The sequence below is a fragment of the Haliotis cracherodii genome, unplaced genomic scaffold, assembly GCF_022045235.1.
Source record: "Haliotis cracherodii isolate W230 unplaced genomic scaffold, xgHalCrac1.p SCAF_11, whole genome shotgun sequence".
In the NCBI taxonomy this organism is placed as follows: domain Eukaryota; kingdom Metazoa; phylum Mollusca; class Gastropoda; order Lepetellida; family Haliotidae; genus Haliotis; species Haliotis cracherodii.
Genome location: NW_027266266.1, coordinates 24,799,555 through 24,819,229, shown reverse-complemented (window position 1 = coordinate 24,819,229; position 19,675 = coordinate 24,799,555). Strand labels below are relative to the sequence as shown.

The 19,675-nt window shown below is 41.6% G+C and overlaps 1 protein-coding gene across 1 annotated transcript; it reads left to right on the top strand.

The window, feature by feature from the left end:
• The first annotated feature begins 3,445 nt into the window (after positions 1-3,445).
• LOC139455623 (F-box only protein 21-like) lies at positions 3,446-18,676 on the top strand. The gene is made up of 12 exons (XM_071237179.1): positions 3,446-3,623; positions 7,982-8,227; positions 8,942-9,066; positions 9,833-9,988; positions 10,843-10,979; positions 12,374-12,507; positions 13,239-13,383; positions 13,981-14,160; positions 15,132-15,254; positions 16,186-16,256; positions 16,801-16,958; positions 17,659-18,676. The coding sequence occupies exons 1-12, from the start codon at positions 3,514-3,516 to the stop codon at positions 17,832-17,834; spliced, it is 1,761 nt and encodes a 586-aa protein (XP_071093280.1). The 5' UTR covers positions 3,446-3,513; the 3' UTR covers positions 17,835-18,676.
• The last annotated feature ends 999 nt before the right edge of the window (positions 18,677-19,675 follow it).

The window sequence follows — 19,675 nt, the reverse complement described above, 5'->3', positions numbered from 1 at the left end:
AGTGTTCACAGACGAAGATATGCACAACACGAGGCAAACAGCGGCAAAATATTAGCAAGATGATAACAGTATGATTGTCACAAAAATGGCGACATCAGTAGTAAAGTGTCGTCATGGCGACGTCATAACTCTCGCGAGACTGTCAAAGAATCACGTGACGTTACGGCAGGACAGTTTTCTTCCTGCTCTACGCAAGTCAGGATCACAGTCATTTTTTCTGATGTTTGGTGGTTCAAAACGAGCGAGTTGTAAATGTATGAATAAGGGCTATTGGGTAAGATAAGGTGACGACTCAGTTCATCAAAATCTAGCGGGTATGGTTTTACGCCGCTTTTAGCAATATTCCAGTAATTTATCGCGTCTGGAGATACTAGAAATGGGCTTCGATCTGTACATTATGGCATGTGGGGAACGACCGACGAACGAACGCTTTAACCCCTAGGCTACTCGGAAGAATGTACTTGTCTAAGATTGTGAATGATCAACATAAATAACATAACGTTTGACGTAAATTGACAATGAATCGTTACCCAACTCAAATCTGTACACGTTAGGTCCAAACCACAAAGTGTTACGAAATGGTTGAGAATCATTCGCCCAAACACATCTAAAACAATTTGGTGAGTAATGCACGTGCTACAGTACCCAGATCCGTGGAACTTGAGAGTTTGAAGTGGGGTTTCAACTATGTGACACAAGACCTCATACAACAACTTGCCTTGGCCATCACAATCAGCAGACTTATCGCCCATAGAAAACACTTTTGGGATGACCTTGACCAGGTCGCTCTTTATAACAAGGCTCAGTTAGCACAGGCCCTCCGAGAAGAATAGCGTTGAATCCCATTTCTTGTGGCCAGACGTCAAACATCTTCTGCCCGTCGTTGAGTTCTGACTGACTGACAAGTTGGTGGCAACTTTGACATTTTGAAGGATAAATGGAATCCCATGTGCTGACTTCAGTCGTGATGGTAGATCTATTACCGAACAACTGACCCAATCCTCCAAACTGTGGACACAATACCTTGATTTTTGTTTTCATTCACGGCATATATGTTGTAATGATGTTGATAGGTTATGTCTTTAAACAATACAAGCATCTTCCGTGACATTGGTACTGTTTTTAGGAACAAACAAAGTTGGTTGGTAATGTTTCTTTTGTTCGTCAGTTTAGGTTATTGCAATAAACAATTTGTATTTATACATATGTTTATGTTGTTTTCCAAGTAAGGGTAAAATGATAAACAGGCATTTCTCGTCCACGTCATATATCACAGCAGGACAAGTGGAGTCAATAACCTTGTCCAAGGATACAACAGAGTGACTTGCGTGATAGGGTATCTTGAAATGGAAGATTTGAAATGATTAGTAATAAATAAGAGTGACAGGCATACTGTCTATCATGCTTATGTCTTCAGCAACCCATACCTGCCGTAAAAGGCGACTATGCTTGTCGTAAGAGGCGAATAACGGGATCGGCTGGTCATGCTCGCTGACTTGGCTGATGCATGTCATCGATCCCAAATGCGTGGATCGATGCTCATGATATCAATCACTGGATTGTCTGGTCCAGACTCGATTATTTACAGACTGCCATCATATAGCTGGTATTTTGCTGAGTGCGGCGTTAAACAACAAACAAACATGACCATGTCCATAAGCGTAGGGATAAATATTCTATTGATATTCACTCATTGCAAGAAACCAAGAGGTTATCCTTATATAGTATCCATTACGTGAAGCTGCAAATCAGATGCCGCTTGTGTACTTGCACAAAATACATAATTCGTGCACTATATCATTATAATGTAACGCTCTAAAGGTGGCACGCCGGGGGCCCAGTCGTCTGAGGCGCCGCAATTTGCTATGCAGAGTTACGTCCCTTGGGCACGCCAGAAACATATGATCGTGGGTTCGAATACCGACTCACTCCGATTTTGTTTCTTGGTTTGTCGGCACTACACACGTTCTCGTGGGTTCCATCAAAGGGGTAAACGTCCAAGACCTGCATCACTTCGGGCTTTCCTCCCACATTAAGCTGACACGCCGTGATATAACTGGAATACTGTTTAAAGCGGCGTTAAACCCAACTCACCCACTCTAGTCAGAGACCATTTGTTACAGGTACAATACGCTAGGTAAAGTTACACGGTGCACATTTCTTAATATAGGTGTGCATACTGCTTGACTATTCTACAGATAGATGATACATGATAATTGCATAATTTAACGCGAAGGGGAAGTTGCACGGAAACTATGCTGCGCCGTAAACGGATAAACAATGAAGTGAAATGGATTAGCCTTAAAGCTTCATCGGAATTGTATTAGTTCTTACAGGTTTGGGCTATCTGAAATTTATGATAACACTGTTCTTGTATTTCATGCATTATGGTACAGCAATGCGAGCGCCACTTCTTTCGCTTTGATTTGGCCAGCTTGAGAACACCATTCTAATAGGACCACACATACAACTCTACGTTTCTAGTGCACCCCTTATTGCTACGAGAACGTCTCTTGAGAAAATTATCTGCGCTATCGTCAATATCTAGGGTACACTAACGCTTAGTATAAAAACATATGTAATTTTGACTGAAAAAAAATATCCATTTAAATTGAAAAGGAGCCACAGTGAGATGGGAGCCTGAACCTGGTGAAAATCTAGACTTGCTTCATTTAGGGCTTTTGCATTACAGAAAGGGCTGGACGGAAAAGAAAATCTTATGGTTCAGGGACTGTGAGACATCCATAGCCAAGGGGAGGGAAGAATTCCCTGTCAGGTTCGCACATACATATGCGCAGTACGCAATTAAAGACCCCATAGCCGGAATTAAGCCCAACGTTGTTGATATAATTGCGTGGAGAGAGACGTGGTTATTTTTGTAATTGTGATTCCTATGATGATAACTATAAAACATATGGGGAAGACTCGTGCCACTGATCGGCACATGTGCCAGTAAAAAGTGCCAGTGAGCTGACCCATATCGCTGTGTTAAAATCACACCGAAACACATTTTGAGAAAATGCGTTGCATGACATACGTTTAAATCATTGGATGTATATACACATATATGAGAGCCTCGTGACATTTACTTGAGATTGCCCTGTCACACTATCACATGGAGCAGGCACGTACACGTGCACCAAACGTATATATAATACGGTTATGTAAGTCCTTGGAACAACGAAAGTCACACGTGACAAGGGATCCGATGTAAACAATCATAACACGTGCAGACCTTGCTTTAGTTATGCCGATTAAATGGGTTGTATATAACTGGGAATTATCTCTACAGTTATACATTCACAAGCGTAAATATATTCAAACTGATCATGCGACAATTTTAGTGAAAACAAACCGGTAGCCAACCTACAAAAATGAAAGAACAAAAATAGTACCATTTACCACAATAACCGCTCCCTCAGATCGTAAACAAACATGGCGGTCACACATGGATCGCACGACTGTCAACCGTGGATACTTGGCATTCCAGAGGAAATATGGGAACATATTTTTATGTCATTTGTGTTAGATCACGTCGATCTGACAAGTGTTTCCGTTACATGCAAATATTTTCAGAAAATTTGCAAGAGCAACGAGTTATGGCGAAAGAAACTACAACAAAGGTAAGTTTATCGTCATTTGTCCTACTTTTCCCTTTCTTCACGAAATTCGTCATGTTTATTGTTGCTCAGATGCAGGAGAGTAATGCACTTTATATGCCACACTTTTCGGATTTCAGCTAGTGCTGCTAGCAGACATGCCTTGTGCCAGACATACTAACAAAAATTCTGTTTAGGCCAGCTAAATAAAGATTCTTGTAAAGTTGCTTCTCAATAGTATTTGTCCCTGGGTAGGGAGGGGCATCCTCGATTATCCTAAGGCTAGGACGGGTAGTCTGAGATGAGTGGGTCCTGAGGGTGACCCGTGGATACCCACAGGACTACCTGGACCAATGGTAAATCATGTGATACTGTTATGGACAAGGTAACAATGTGGTTAAATAAATACCAGGCACAAATATGGTTCTTATTGGCTCGGGCTGCCGACAGACAATAACAATAAAACTCCATGGTTACACTACTAGGTCGCTAATGTTCGCATTTCTTTCTGACTGCATTCATTCTTTTTGACGTGTATTGAGAAAAGATAAAGATAAAGCCTCTGTCAACTTCAGTGTATGCATGTTCAGGGGTTATGGAGACAATGGCCCCAGATGATTTTGAGAAAATGGCCATAAGTGTTTAGAGAAAATGGACACAAGTTTTCTGAGAAACACAACTAACACAAATCCATATAAGATTTATTTCATTTATTGATAGCAGAGCTCCAGGTAAGCTGCGTATCTGCGTAAAATACGCATCAGAAATGCAGAAATACGCAGTAAAATGAAATCCAAGCGTATCAAATATGCAACGAACATTACAGATGCGCTACAAAAATAAAACTTGTGCGTAACATCAAAATATTAGCAAATCAGCAACTTATTTTGAAATTATAAAGGGGCATTCCGTCAACCTTGCCAAACTCCACGATGACAGTTACATCATGATCATTTGCCATCACACTTTCTTGTGGAAGTATCGTGGTATTTTTGAGTCCTATAAAGCTCTCGAACCCACACGACACCAGTTTGCAGGGACTAGATGAATAGTGTTTTTCAATATTTAGAATATTTGAATACCAAGATAGAATTACTGAAACCCAATGATTTTATAATGCATGGGTAAAATACCCACAACACCAAAAGCTTATCTGGAGCTCTGAAACACTGTTGGCCATGTTGACATTCATGATGTTTATGGGTTACATATGATTTATTCAGTCACATTTTCAATTTTTATGGACAAATCTGGCAGCAATTATATTGTAGCATATTCTAAACTCTTAAATTCAACTTGATGTTTGACCACTAGAAAAAGTTCAAAATTCATAATCTGCACAGAGTGGACATTCTTGCAGAAGATGTATGTTCATGAAAACTCTACCACCAGTGCCGTCTAAACTGAAGACTAGGTGAATATCATCTAAAATATGATTGTTTGTGATCTGAATTTTGTATATTATTATGGAGAAAGGGTTGTAGGTATATCTATTTATTTTTTGTTTTGTTGTCATTCCAAAATTGAAATTTATCTGTCACTTTCAACATCACTATTACTAGTTAAAGTTACACTCATACTCTTTTAACTCTCAACTTTTGGTGGTTTGGGTTTTTTTTGCTCAAAAAGGCAAAGTACTTTTGCCATGATGTTGTCAAGTGGAACAGAATGTTCTACGCACGTCAGAAGTTTGAAAACCCGATGCTCTGCACACAGGGCAATTATTTAGCGTAACCGAATCCTCGTATGCTGCATTAAGTTATTGAGATGTTCATTGAAACAGATAATGAGTATGGTTATGTGACTTCCATTGCAATCAGAAAAAACCTGACAGTCGAGAAAACTGCGTAGCAAATGTCAATCAAGTTATTTATTTTTGTATCTATATATTTGAAGCAATAGAATTTAGTCACTACAAGATTTTTCAAGGTAGTCATTTGGCGACCTATGAATATTTTATAGCAGACAAATTGACATTTAGGTCACATTGGCGACAGTTTTGGTCGCAACTTTGAGGTCTGAGTAAGGGTCTTTGTGGTCGAGTTTGCACATGTAATCTTCCTTGAGAAAATCTCTCAGGAGGTGCAAGCCTTCCATCTTGTAGTGCTTGTACGGGATACAAGCATTTAGGGCTTTCAGGTTTATGAAAGGTCTGTGACCGCCATCTTTCTTTGGTACCACGAACATTGTGCTTAGAAATTGGCCTTGTTCTGGTGAAATAACGGGAACCCTCTCTATGACTTTCTTTGTGAGCATCTTTTGAATTTCCTTGCTCAGTTCAAGTTGCTCTGGTTGAGGCAGATGTGAACGGGGTATACTGTTAGGACTGGTAGAGACAGCAGGTCAAATCCTTCTACTGACTGTAGAACCCAAGGGGCCAGAGTAATTTCTTTTACAATTTTTGAAAATGTGAACCAATCTTCCTCCCATCATAGCTCCTGGTGGAGTACTTATTTGTAGGCTTAGGTTTAGAATTACAGGTAAACCAGGATTTCCTGCGAACCGGCTCACGCCAAAGAGACAGTGTTGTTGTCTAACCCACCTGTTGTGGGACGTCCTACTGTTGCGGCCAGGATGTCCTCCCCTACCTTGGGTGGACTGTCAACGACTCTCTCCTCTGCCAAGAATAGCTCTGTCTTTGAAGGCGCCCCAGCAAGCTTCAAGGATATTTTCCTCAAGTTTAAAATTCTACCAGATTTGGAAGAGCTATCACTTCCACCCAGTGACTGGTCATGGTCTGAATCTCACGCTATACATGCATATTTTCATGCATGCTTGTAGCGCCCACCATCTTGTTTGGTACTCACTCTTTTCAAACTTGAGCCCGATGGCAGGTGCTGATCGGTCACCTTCGAGTCCGTACCATCTACATGGTTGGTCAACCTGATAACATGATTGATTATGCAACCCTCAACAAGACCCTAGAGAATAAATAAGAAAAGGAGTCCAGTTCAAGTGTAGAATGACTGGGCAAGTCTAGGTCGCTCATCTCCTGAAATTAAGCAATGTGCTGGGTTCAGTTTGGATTTTATGTTAATTATTTTGTAGATATATATTTTTAAATAAACTAACTTTATTTCTGGGACTTATGTTAGTCTAGGCAACACTTTGTTAGTGGGAAGAAGATTAGTTTTTGGGGCAGCTGTATCCATGGTGTCCACATTTTGAAAAGGGTCTAACCTAAGCCCCTCTAAAAACATACGTGCGTTTCTTTTTTCAGCACAGTGAAAACATTTTCCCGAGGCAAGGGAGTTAACTGACTATAAGCAATAAAAGTCCAGTATCCACCCTTGCTGAACGAGGTTGGAATTATGAAGTTTTATTTTGGCTGGACTAACAAGTCTATGCATAGTCGTATCAAAATCGTGTAACAAAATTGACATCTGGTTTGTAAACTGTCGTGCTGATTTCGGTCGATTGCAGGTTTTGCAAAACATGTGTACCGCCAACTGGGCATCAATAGATATTTTCCAAATCTTTTCATATTTTTATATTAAGGTGCTCATGTGATTGGATGCACTTCGCGAAGTAAGACATTTCTAATATAAAATAGATTTTGATGCTCTATCAGATCTTCTTGACTGGGCACTGCCGTTTTGTTTGAAGCAAATGCAAATGATATGAGAGGTGGAATCTGATTGGTCAATAGGAGGGACATAGAAGGGACATACCATATTCGACGTAATAAGCGCCCAGGGCACTTTCAAAATTAAAAATAGGGAGCTCCTATTAGAATATTATTTTGGTGGAAAAAAGAGAGCTGAAAGATAAATTTCGTGGTATATGCTGACACACTGAAATGTTTATATGGGACAGATACATTTTTCCAGAATTTAATTGCCCATAATTAAGGGTGCATATAACACACGAGTGCGTATTATACACGAATAAATATGTCTTGTGTACACTGATCAATAGGAAGGAGTGCTAATTGGGATTGTTCACTTGCCAATATATTAGCAAATATCACCGTGGGCGCTTATTAGAGTGGGGCGCTTATTACGTGGATTATGGTAACTCGTATTTGCCACTGATCTTGCTGATGGTGCTACTATTGAGCCCAAAAATTCCAGCCTAGTTCGGCAAGGTTGGAAACTGGTCTTTTACAGTCAGTTAACTCCTTTGCCATGGGAAGATGAATAAAATTGGAATAGGCAGGTTTTCCATCTTTAAGTTACTGGTTTATCTACAGTAAAATGCAACAAATTTGTGTTAGTGGCATAAAATATGAACAACACTGGGATGATGATAACAGCAGTGGTGCAACTAGGAAAAAACCCACAATAATGTGAAGGGTAAGGGGATTTAGATTAGGGTCAGTCACAAAATGGGAACCAATATTCTTTTGACTAATAATATTTCTTTTGTTCTGTGCTGTGCAGTTTTCCAGACCTGTACGACCATTATGACCGAGGAGTGCACAAGTGTTGGCGGGAAGTGTACAAGGGACGTGTGCTGTATGGACTCAGAACGAGGAATGTGGTGTCAGGGCTGTCGGCCGAGTACTTCAACACTCAGGAGATATCAAAGGAAGGCTTCTCGCAGTTTATTGTACTCCTCGAGGAACATGAGGAGTCAGGGAATTACATCATGGATGAACTCATGAACATAGTGCATGATGGGAAGAAGTGAGTAAAGGATTTTTGAAAGTGTAATCGTTGCTTGACTGTTATGAACATTACCGTCTGCGTCCTATCATGTCCCATACTGGTTGTGTTTGGTGACAAAATGGACAGGCCTGGTGACTTGGTTGATGTTGTGTCATTGTATCCTGACGGCTTGGAGTGTTGCTCACAATATCAACCACTGGATTGTCTGGTCCAGACTTGATTATTTTCAAGTTGATGTCATATAGATGAAGTGTTGCAGAGTTTGACGTCAAACAACAAACAAACTTAAGATTAGTAGTAGGGAAGGTAGGTGGGTAAATGTTAAAATGTTAGGTTTGTCGCCTTAAATTGAGAATCTAAACCCCCGCACATTTTCTTCCTTAAGACATGTTAGAGGTAAGTCACAGAGTGATCAGTCTGAAAATGTTGTGTCAGCATAATTGTCCCTTAGGCATATGAAAGGTGCTCCACGTAGCCAAGCATATGTCCATATTCATATCATTCATGAGTCTCAACATTCCAGTGTCTTAATGCCGAGCCAGACAGGTAGGTAGGTACCATCTTTTAACGTCTTTTCTTATGAATCAGTCTCTCAGTTGAACCACTGACCTTCTGCTCTCTGTTCAGACTATCTATCCATTGCACCACAGAGGCTGTTAAAGAGGCTTATTTTGATGTTTGCAGACATAATTCTGAGGAACTGAACAATGTCTGACATTTCTGTTTCAATAGGTGCCACAACCTGACAGAGAAATACTATGCAGAGAAGGTCTTAAGACATTTAAGTCAGATCCACCTGGCAACCAAATGGCAGCAGTACCTCCAGTTACCGGAGGCCGACCAGAATCTGGAGTTGGGTAGGTACTTCAGGGTGTGAACGTCCTTGTATGAGAGTGCCATATACAGTTAGATGAACAATGGCACAGCTTTGATAAATTCCTGGTGCCTGAGGGTCACAATTAGAAATCATAATTTATGAAAATATTCCTTGTGATAATGTATATTATATATAATGTAATTCACAGTATGATTCATAAAATAAACCTGGGGATTTGAAACTGAATTGGATGTTATTAAGCTCAAAGAGGAAGATGGAGCCAATCAATCAGCTACTTATCATCCGGCTACTGATACCGTGAAGATCGGGTATCAGTGTTACCCAGAACTCAATCAGTGTCACCTCCTCTCTGTCCCCCAGGTGCTGTGATGATTGCCCAGTGGTGCCACCCAACTATCAGTGTTACCCAGAACTCCATAAATGTCACCCCCTCTCTGTCCCCCAGGTGCTGTGATGATTGCCCAGTGGTGCCACCCAACTATCAGTGTTACCCAGAACTCCATCAATGTCACCCCCTCTCTGTCTCCCAGGTGCTGTGATGATCGCCCAGTGGTGCCACCCAACTATCAGTGTTACCCAGAACTCCATCAATGTCACCCCCTCTCTGTCTCCCAGGTGCTGTGATGATCGCCCAGTGGTGCCACCCAACTATCAGTGTTACCCAGAACTCCATCAATGTCACCCCCTCTCTGTCTCCCAGGTGCTGTGATGATCGCCCAGTGGTGCCACCCAACTATCAGTGTTACCCAGAACTCCATCAATGTCACCTCCTCTCTGTCCCCCAGGTGCTGTGATGATTGCCCAGTGGTGCCACCCAACTATCAGTGTTACCCAGAACTCCATCAATGACCAGCTGGATGAGATAGCGCGGATGGTGAGACGGGAGCTGTGTCAGAGGTCGTCGGACCACCCAGCATGCAATATGGACCACAATGCAGGGGGTGAGCTGAATCTTGTACATGCACACATTTATCAGTCTGCGATAACAGCCACTGAAGCAAGAATCTAGATGATATGTCTTGGTCTTGTAAGCTCATCTAGTAATAGTGAATCACATTGGGATTCCATTGAGGATAGGTCCCCAGCAGCCCAGCAGATTGAACCTCATCTGAAATATGGAAGATATATTGATAATTGGCGGCCATATTGGATTATGCAAATTAGATTTATTTCCCAAACTTGGATTGTTTGGGACTTTTTGTATGTTGTTCTTTTTACCTTGTAGGAATGCATTGTGAAACTAATTCTGTTGCATGAAAATGATAATACAGAAAACTATTTCCACCCCGGTGAAAACTATTTACGCCTCGGTGAAATAATATCACAGCAGTGGTAATATTATCACTGTGGTGGAAATAGTTTTCTGTATTTTCATTTTAGTTTTTGACATTTTCGCTTTTGTTTTTGACTTTTTCATTTTAGTTTTTCACATTTTCACTTCATCTTTCAGCGATTCAATGGCTACTTGAAAGTACATTTTCCATGTTTTCAGTTGTATTTATACATGATTTATTTAGCCTGGACTATTGCTTGTTGTATGAGGCGATGTTTGGGTGGTCATCTTGTTGGTTAGCATACCTTATTGGCCCAGTATATTCATGGCTTATGGAGGAATGTAGTGTATAAAACCCTGTGAATGCAACTATAATGATGCTACTTGTCCTACCAGTAGTAGGATTGTAAGATGTTATAAATATTTCTCTGAGGTATTAAAAAAATATGTACACAAGCTACAACTTGGTATCCCAATTAAATTTAAATTGTTGGCATCATCTCTTAATTTATCTGTTTTCAGCAATTTCAGAGCATCTGTGGTCTCCTCAGCTATGCCGAGTTGTCATGGAGACGTTAAACTATGTACTGTTTGACAAGCTTGGATTCTGTGGCAATGAGGAGAATTACTACGATCCAAAGAATTCCTACATCAATAGAGTAAGAAAGTAGACACTAACAATGCTTATTTCAGGGCAGAATATTCCTCCACTTAAATTGCTGATGGAGACCCGGACTCGGTGGTCACCATAGGCAACTAAGGTGTGTTGGTCTGTAACCATGGGCGACTTAGGTGGGCTGAGGTGGTCACTAAAGGATAGGTGTCACCATGGGCAACTAAGGTCGGATAGGTGTCACCATGGGCAACTAAGGTAGGATGGGTGGTCACCATGGGCAACTAAGGTGTGTTGGTCTTTAACAATGGGCGACTAAGGTGGGCTGAGGTGGTCACTATAGGATAAGTGTCACCATAGGTATCTAAGGTCGGATGGGTGGCCACCATGGGCAACTAAGGTTGGATGGGTGGCCACCATGGGCAACTAAGGTCAGATAGGTGGTCACCATGGGCAACTAAGGTGGGATGGGGGGCCACCATGGGCAACTAAGGTGGGATGGGTGGCCACCATGGGCAACTAAGGTGGGATGGGGGGCCACCATGGGCAACTAAGGTGGGATGGGTGGCCACCATGGGCAACTAAGGTGGGATGGGTGGCCACCATGGGCAACTAAGGTGGGATGGGGGCCACCATGGGCAACTAAGGTGGAATGGGTGGCCACCATAGGCAACTAAGGTCAGATAGGTGGTCACCATGGGCAACTAAGGTAGGATGGGTGGCCACCATGGGCAACTTAGGTGGGATGGGTGGTCACCATGGGCGACTAAGGTAGGATGGGTGGTCACCATGGGCAACTAAGGTAGGATGGGTGGTCACCATAGGTGACTAAGGTAGGATTGGTGGTCACCATAGGCGACTAAGGTAGGATGGGTGGTCACCATAGGCAACTAAGGCAGGATGAGTGGTCACCATAGGCAACTAAGGTAGGATTGGTGGTAACCATAGGCAACTAAGGTTGGATGGGTGGTAACCATTGGCAACTTAGTTAGGATGGATGTCCAACATAGGCAACTAAGGAAGGATGGGTGGTAACCATAGGCTAAGGTAGTATGGGTGGTAACCATTGGCAACTAAAGTAGGATGGGTGGCCAACATAGTCCTAGTGCCTCTTTATAGTCAAAAGCAGACACAATCTGTCAATAATTATTTCCCTTCTATAAACTATATTAAGTAAGAATGAAGGGACAGTACCCTGGCCAAAGTCACGGATGTAAATGTAGCCTAGCTGACCACTTCATGGCACTTAAATGAAGAGTCTGAAGTCTTAAGTGAAGGTGTGCAGAGAAACCAGTTTTATGCAGCATTGTAGGGATTCATGATTGAAATGGGCCCAGTGCTATGCAATGGCTAGCTTGGATCCCTTTCTGTATTTGGATTTCAGCCAGGGTCCATTTCTGTGTACAGAATCACAGTAGTGACTGCAGTTGCAATGTTTAGGTTCTGGAGAGGAAGAAGGGGATTCCGATCACGCTGTCCATTGTCTACAGTGCTGTGGCGCGGAGACTGGGGGTTGTGTGTGAAGCTATCAACTTTCCTTCCCACTTCCTGCTGCGATGGCTGGAGCGGCCCATGTAAGTCAGTAGGGATGATCAAACTGTCCTTTAGCAGGAGGGTATGGGAGCACAGTTGAATAAGGCACTACTAATTGCAGTGTCAGAATAGCAGCCCTTCGCCATGAGTTTGAATCCCTGACTTGGCACCAAGCATGCTGTTCTTTACATGTTTTTAGCCTTATAGCTTGGAGTTACATTCTGAAACTAGGAAATCGGTCTAAATTGTGAGACAACATCTTAACCGAACCATTCAAATTCAAACGATAAAAGATATCTTTTACATAACCAAGCGACTAGTGGTTTTCCAGGGTTTAGAAATATTTCTTTAATTTGACATCTGATTTTATTACATCAGCCATGGTCATTTGATGATAGGGGTGTTACTTTTATTACTGACTAGCCCTGAAGTGATTCCAGGTTAGCATGGTTAGAATTGGTCCCCAGGAACATATGGTGGTTGTAAGAGCGTGGATTGGGTGGTAAGGCTTGGCGACTTGGTTCATTCCTTGCCATTGTACCTTGTTGCAGTGGCTGTTGCTCATAATACCGATGGTTTTGTCTGGTCCAGACTCCATTGTTTACAGGCAGCTCAATACAACCACAAATTTTAAATGTGAACATCATGAACATGGTGAAGGTATTATGCCATTTTTTGAAAGATACTTTGCCTTTCTGCTGAATCTTAACTATTTTCAGACGTTCATCCTTTTAGCGTTTTAGAATTGACTGGTTAAGGTGTGTTGTTTCAGAGCCCCAGTCAGTCAGCAGTATGTGTTCGTGGATGTGTTCCGTGGAGGGCGCTTCCTGCAGCAGGATGAGTGTTGTCGTGCAGTGGGCATCCCGGAGGGACTCGGCTTCCAGAAGGAACACTACATGTCTGTTCCACCAAAGAAGGTAAATACTAGCCAGTAGGAAGACGGTCTCCCAGGTATGAGCTGGCTGTGTTAGTGTGAGATCAAACCTACGTAATGTGGATAGATGCTGATTATGATTAGTCGATGAATGGCCAATGGTATTTATCATAATAGAAAGGTGATATATTATACCCTAGATAATAGAGGATGGGTCATCACATCTTCACAAAGGTGGTTCTAAGAGTCTCAATAGCTCCTTCCAGGTTCAGCATATAAAAAATGTTGGCCTATCAAACAGATACTAGTAAAAATTATTTAGGTCCAGTCATTTTACAATTGGGGTGGGCTGACTGACTAGAAGAAGATTTGAAATGCCAGATTTCTTATTTGATTTTTATAACAGAATATGAATGTATGGAAATATGGTATTTTGCAATTTAGTAGCCAATTCTTGTAGACCAATTCTTGTTATTTTTCTGGTGCACTAGTCTGTTTGTCCACCTGAAAAGCCATTCCTGAATGTACCAGATCGGGGGGATATGTCTCTTGTTTTTGTTGCTATGGTATTTGTGACACGCTTCAGGTACCCTACTTTCTGTTACCTAGTTACCATGGTAACTCTAATTACCGGTTGCAGGTTTTGGAGCGGATGGCCAGGAACCTGGTCGGTATCGGGCGCCATCAGAGTCAGCTTGGTGACGGACTGCTATGTTTACGCAATGCCCTCGATCTCTTTCTTATTATCAGCCCTGATGACCTGGAAATGAGGCTGCTCCAAGTCCGCATCAACCTCCATCTCAACATCAACCTGCCAGATGTGAGTACATGTGCTTTGCCTACAGACAGGCTGTAATGAGGTAGCCTGAAAACTCTTCTGTACTATAGTTTACTTTAAACATATTTTATTCACAAATGCAAAAGGATCGGGAACAGGTTATCAAACTTAGGAATTCATAAGGGACAGATAATCGGTGATTCTGAGTTGCAAGCATCAAGGAGTTAAATGAGTGTAAAAGTCCAGTTTCTACCCTTGCTGAACTAGGGTGGAATTTCTGGGCTCGATCATAGCACCACCAGTCACTCTTATGAGTTATGTCTCTCTATGTCCCTCCTATTGACCAATCAGATTCCATATCTTAAATCACTTGCATTTGTTTCAAACAAAATGACAGTGGCTAGATCGATAATCAAAATCTATATTATAATAACGGATCTTACATCACGAAGTGTATCAAATCACTTGAGCACCTTTACTAAAAACATGAAAAGATTTGGAAAATATCTGTTAAAGCCGTGTTGGCGGTACACATGCTTTGCAAAGCCTGCAATCAACAGAAATCTGAACTGCCATTTGGAAACCAGATGTCGATTTTGTTACGTTATTTTTCAGTCAAATTTCAAATCTGGCCCAGTTGAATTTGACAACTTAAGTTTAGAGTTACTTCCCTTTTGTTTTAGTCGCTACAGGGTGGAAAATGGCTGTCTGACATTGTCAGCAATACTTTCTTCACTTCTGTTGCTTTGATTAATATAATTACCGAGCCTTAAAGTTGGTTTAAAACTATTGCAATACTATTCAATAGTGTGGGGTACTAATGCAATACTATCATGATCGTAAAAATAGATCAATAATTCAACTATTCATTTCAATTTTAGAATCCAGTACATCCCGCTAATGACCCATGTGATCCATATAAATTTATTAGGACTAAACTATGGTGTAAATGAAGCCAAAGTTCAAGCTTGTAAGCTGTTTTAGTCTGTTTAGTGACTTGACTTTTCTCGCAGGTGATTGACAGTTTGCAGCATGTCGCTGACCTTGACCCTACACGTATGGGGCTGGTGGCGTACCTGCTGCAGGAGGCCCAGGTTCACATACAGGAAAACAAGGACACAGAAAAGAGAGAAAAGGTAGCTGATTGAATGATTCTCAGAACTGTGCAGGGCGCTCCACCAGACTAGTAAATGTTCCATCGTCAAGCACAGGTCAGGTTGAGATGGCCTTGAGTTGCCGATCAGGGGAGACAATCTTCTCTTTTCCTTGCAAGTGTTTGTTGCAGACGTGGAACAGTGCCTGGACCCATTTTGACAAATGTTGAAGGTGTGGCACATTACCATTGATATCAGGTTTTGAGTCCGGGCTGGGGTCTGAGGCATTGGTCCATTTTTATCTTACCTAGTCTTTGTTCTTTTCTTAAATGACCAGATGGATTCAGCTGAAATTTTGTGCGGATACATGTATACCTGTTACTATAAGGGGGTTCAAGTTTGTTCAAGGCCTCATTTTGGAATTTCAAGATGGGCCACCAGGTAACCAGGACCAGAGGCCTGTAGCTGGGTGAGATGGTAGGCTTATTAGGTACCAATTTGGATCAAGGTATTTTCATCAGAAATCAAATATTTAAAAATAAAGTTTTAAAAATGCCATAAGTTGCAGCTTCATTGAAAAATGTATTCATTTCTTCCTCGGCCATATTTGTTCGAAATGTAATAAAAATTTGGTGTGTATGAGTAGTAAAAAATATAATTTAACACATTTCTTTGGAATAATTGTTTGAACCACGCTCTAAAATTCTTTTAAAATGCATATTTGGCTCTGCTGACTTCTCATCTCAAAACAGTTTTTTCTTCTTAGTATTTATGCAGAAATAATTAAATATCATAGCTGTTGCAACTTTTGTTAAATGTCTGTCCTTGTTGATATCTAACCTGTTATCTACATATATATATTTCCATTCATCCACCCATTAAGCTGACATGCATTGATATTACTTAAATACTGCTAGTATAGCAAGTCAGTCATCAGTGTTTGCGGAGAGCTGAGACTAGTCTACTGTTTCAGCCGAAGAGGAAGTTGCGGAAGGACAACAAGGAGGTGAAGTTCTCTGTGGGGATGGTGATGAAGCACAAGAGGTGAGGCCCCCACGATCCTTGGTTATCAAGGGTGTTATGGTCACTGTGTCAGTGAAATGTTCTTGAATGCAACAATAAACCCCATGTCACATCACCTGGTGTATTGTATCTCAATCTGCGATATTAGTCACTAGTCTGAAGCCCGAGCCTAGTCAAATTTGGTTCGGTCTTGTTGATGCAATGTGAAATTACATGTCCAGTCAAATTAACATTGCTCTTTCATGATTGAAAAGGATCACCTCCGTGGTCTAGTGGTAGAGTTCTGCCTGGAGAGTGGCAGCCTTATACAAAAATATGTTAAAAGATGGTACTTGTTATTAACATGCCTGGCGCTCTGCATTAAGGGGCTAAAACAAGTTACCTAAGATAAGCAAGTTACCTAAGGTGTGTTCTGATTGATTTCTCAGCAGGGTATATAAGCAAGCTACATAGAAAATAATTGCCTGCTTCTTAACCGATCAGAATCTCATATTATAATGTAAGATGAGACAATAGGCTATGTAGGCTAGGACTACCGAGCTTGAGGGGACTGGTTTCTGTGTAGGTACGACTACACTTGTGTGATCTTTGGCTGGGATGAGACTTGTCAGGCGAGCGAGGAGTGGATAGTGCAGATGGGTGTTCACAATCTGACGAAGCAACACAAACAGCCTTTCTACAGCGTCCTTGTGGAAGATGGCAGCAATAGATATGCTGCACAAGGTATGTCTAATATCAGCATTTATTCCAGGGGCAGAGTAACATCATCTATATGAGGAATTATAACATGCTGGCTGCTCACATTGTTGTTCTGCTGCATGGTCGAGCTGGGACGGGTAACTCGGGTACTCGGGTCGGGCTGGTACCCACATGACTACCCGGACCCGTGGTTAGTCACTTGATATACTGTTTAATGACATTAACAATAAAACTCAATGGTTACACTACAAGTATAGCTAATGTTCCAGTTTCTTTCTCACTATGCAAGCATTCGTTCTGACTTTTCTATGTTCGATAAAGCGTCTATTAACTGCAGTGTAAACATGACCAAATCGTTTAATATGTGTATCTAAATAGTTTGTGCCAGGGCTGCAGTAAAACAATTCCCATTCGGACATTTTGTACCCAACTCTTGAGACCTATAGCGGGTATCCGGGTAGGGCCTGTTAATAGGGTGTAATTTGGACTCGACCCAGCCCTACTGCATGGTTCACTAGTATTATGCTCTAAGAATGAGCTGCCATTGAAGTTATCTGTATGCAGAGTTATTACACAGGATGTCACTTAGGCCGGCCTAAATGGACCTGGATCCAAGTACTTGTTGGAGCCCAACTCTTAACTACTGTTTGTCTCTGACCTAACCTCAAATATATGCAGTCTGGCGTGAATTAGGAAATTAAGCTCTGTTTGATTCTACTTCCAGAAAACATGTTGTACACGGACAGTCCCCGCGAGATCCAGCACCCTGAAGTGGGTCGGTACTTCCAGACCTTCACAGGGACACACTACATCCCCAACCAGGAGAAGCAGACGGAGTACCCGGATGACACCGATGTGACGCGCGCCCTCCTGCAGGAACATTACGCTTCGACCATTTGATCAGCGTAATCACTGACAGTAACAACATGGCGCTGTGATACCTTTGTGCTCTTCCTAGACGACCTCATCATGGATTGTGCATCTACGAGAATGGATGCTTGACTGCCGACTGACATATTTGACAAACACAAGTCCATTTGGAAACTTTCTGTTCTTCATATTGGGCAGGCCCAGTTGTGTGTTCTTACAGCATGACTATTGAATAGCTAGTTGCTGATTTCATAATTCCCCTCTTGAGTGTTGGACACTCAGGCTTTGCGATTCATGTTCACTTGTCTTAGATTTGTGGGGATCCTGGGTGAGAATATAAGACCCCAGCAGCCAGCAACTAGCAACCCATGCTTGTTGTAAGATGCGACTAAGTGGATTCTGTGGTTATCGCATTCGAGTTGCGCAGATCGATGCTCATTATGTCAGTCACTGGATTGTCTGGGCCAGACTCGATTGTGACTGATGTCATATAGCTGGAATATTGCTGAGTGTGGTGTAAATAACAAACTAGTCTACTCTAAGCATCTTCATTGCATTCATGGCAGTGTTGATACCCCTCTCTGGGCAAGTAAACTGGTATTTTCATATAAAATATATGATTCATATATGATATATATGATAGCTGACAAAAGTGACTTAAACGGACATTCACTTCAATCGTTTCCTCCATTAATTTTAATAGGAAACTTGAGTATGTGGAGGACACCTACACTAATAAGACAAAAGGACAGGTGTTTATACTTGGAGGACGTTGATGAAGAGGGTGTTGATAATGGAGCTTGTGTTGTGGCATTAATGATACTGAGGTCATCCTATGAGACACAGGGGTGGTCAGGTAGCCTAGTGTTTAAAGCGTTCGCTCGTCACGCCGAAGACCCGGGTTTAATTCACGACATGGGTACAATGTGTGAAGCCCATATCTGGTGTCCCCCGCCGCGATATTGCTGGAATATTGCTGAAAGCGGCTTAAAACAATACTCACTCACTCACTCACTCACTCACTCACTCACTATGAGACACATCATGAAAGGGCATTTGAGGGTCGGATCTTAGTGCTAAGACCGTCACAACTCCCATGCTTTATGTAGACTTACAATAGTCTGTGCTATTGGCTTTTGCAGGCAGTGTATACAATAGTAGAATGCTACCTTGTGCCAAACATACATCACCCTCATCGGTTTCATATCTGCCTTCTGTCATGAAAAATATCCTGTACCATAAAATCATTATTTCAAAAGTGATGTTGCCATTGAAATTTCTCTTATCCCTAACTCAGAGATACCAACCATTAAGATTTGGGCGAAATTGTTGCCATTTTGAGCCTAAAAGACGCTCAAATTGGAATATGAACCTTTATATCAAGTGAGGCCAAACTCACAGTGCCTTGTAATACATTTACATCTAATACAGGATGTCAAAATGGCCTTTGAGAGTTACGATCGTCTTAGTGCTACGACTGATGTAAGTCTGTATTAAAGTAGGGGAGTTATGATCGTCTTAGTGCTACTATCACTTTGTGGAACGTGGTCCATGGTATTCATTCCACTGAATGGAAACATAATACCCTAGATGATCGAAGATGAGTTCAAATTTTATTTAATGTTTCCTACTTAAAACCAAACCATTGAGTTTGGATGCAAAATTGTAGGAATAATATCAACTGTTGATTTAGGACTCCAGGAAATGTTTTGTAAGTGAAAGTATTCTGCCATATTGTATATTAACCTATTGCCTGTTTGTTATAATCTTTTGAATTGTTTATGTACAGACCATGAAATTGTACATACATGTAGTTCTCTGTGAGAAGCTCTATATTTATCCTCAATGACTATCCTTCATGGGCAGCTAGA

Coding starts and splice junctions, on each gene's coding strand:
- LOC139455623 (XM_071237179.1), top strand. CDS start 3,514: ATGTCATTTGTGTTAGATCACGTCGATCTGACAAGTGTTTCCGTTACA. Junction 10,980..12,373: donor AGAATTCCTACATCAATAGA/GTAAGAAAGTAG, acceptor TGCAATGTTTAG/GTTCTGGAGAGGAAGAAGGG. Junction 14,161..15,131: donor TCAACATCAACCTGCCAGAT/GTGAGTACATGT, acceptor CTTTTCTCGCAG/GTGATTGACAGTTTGCAGCA.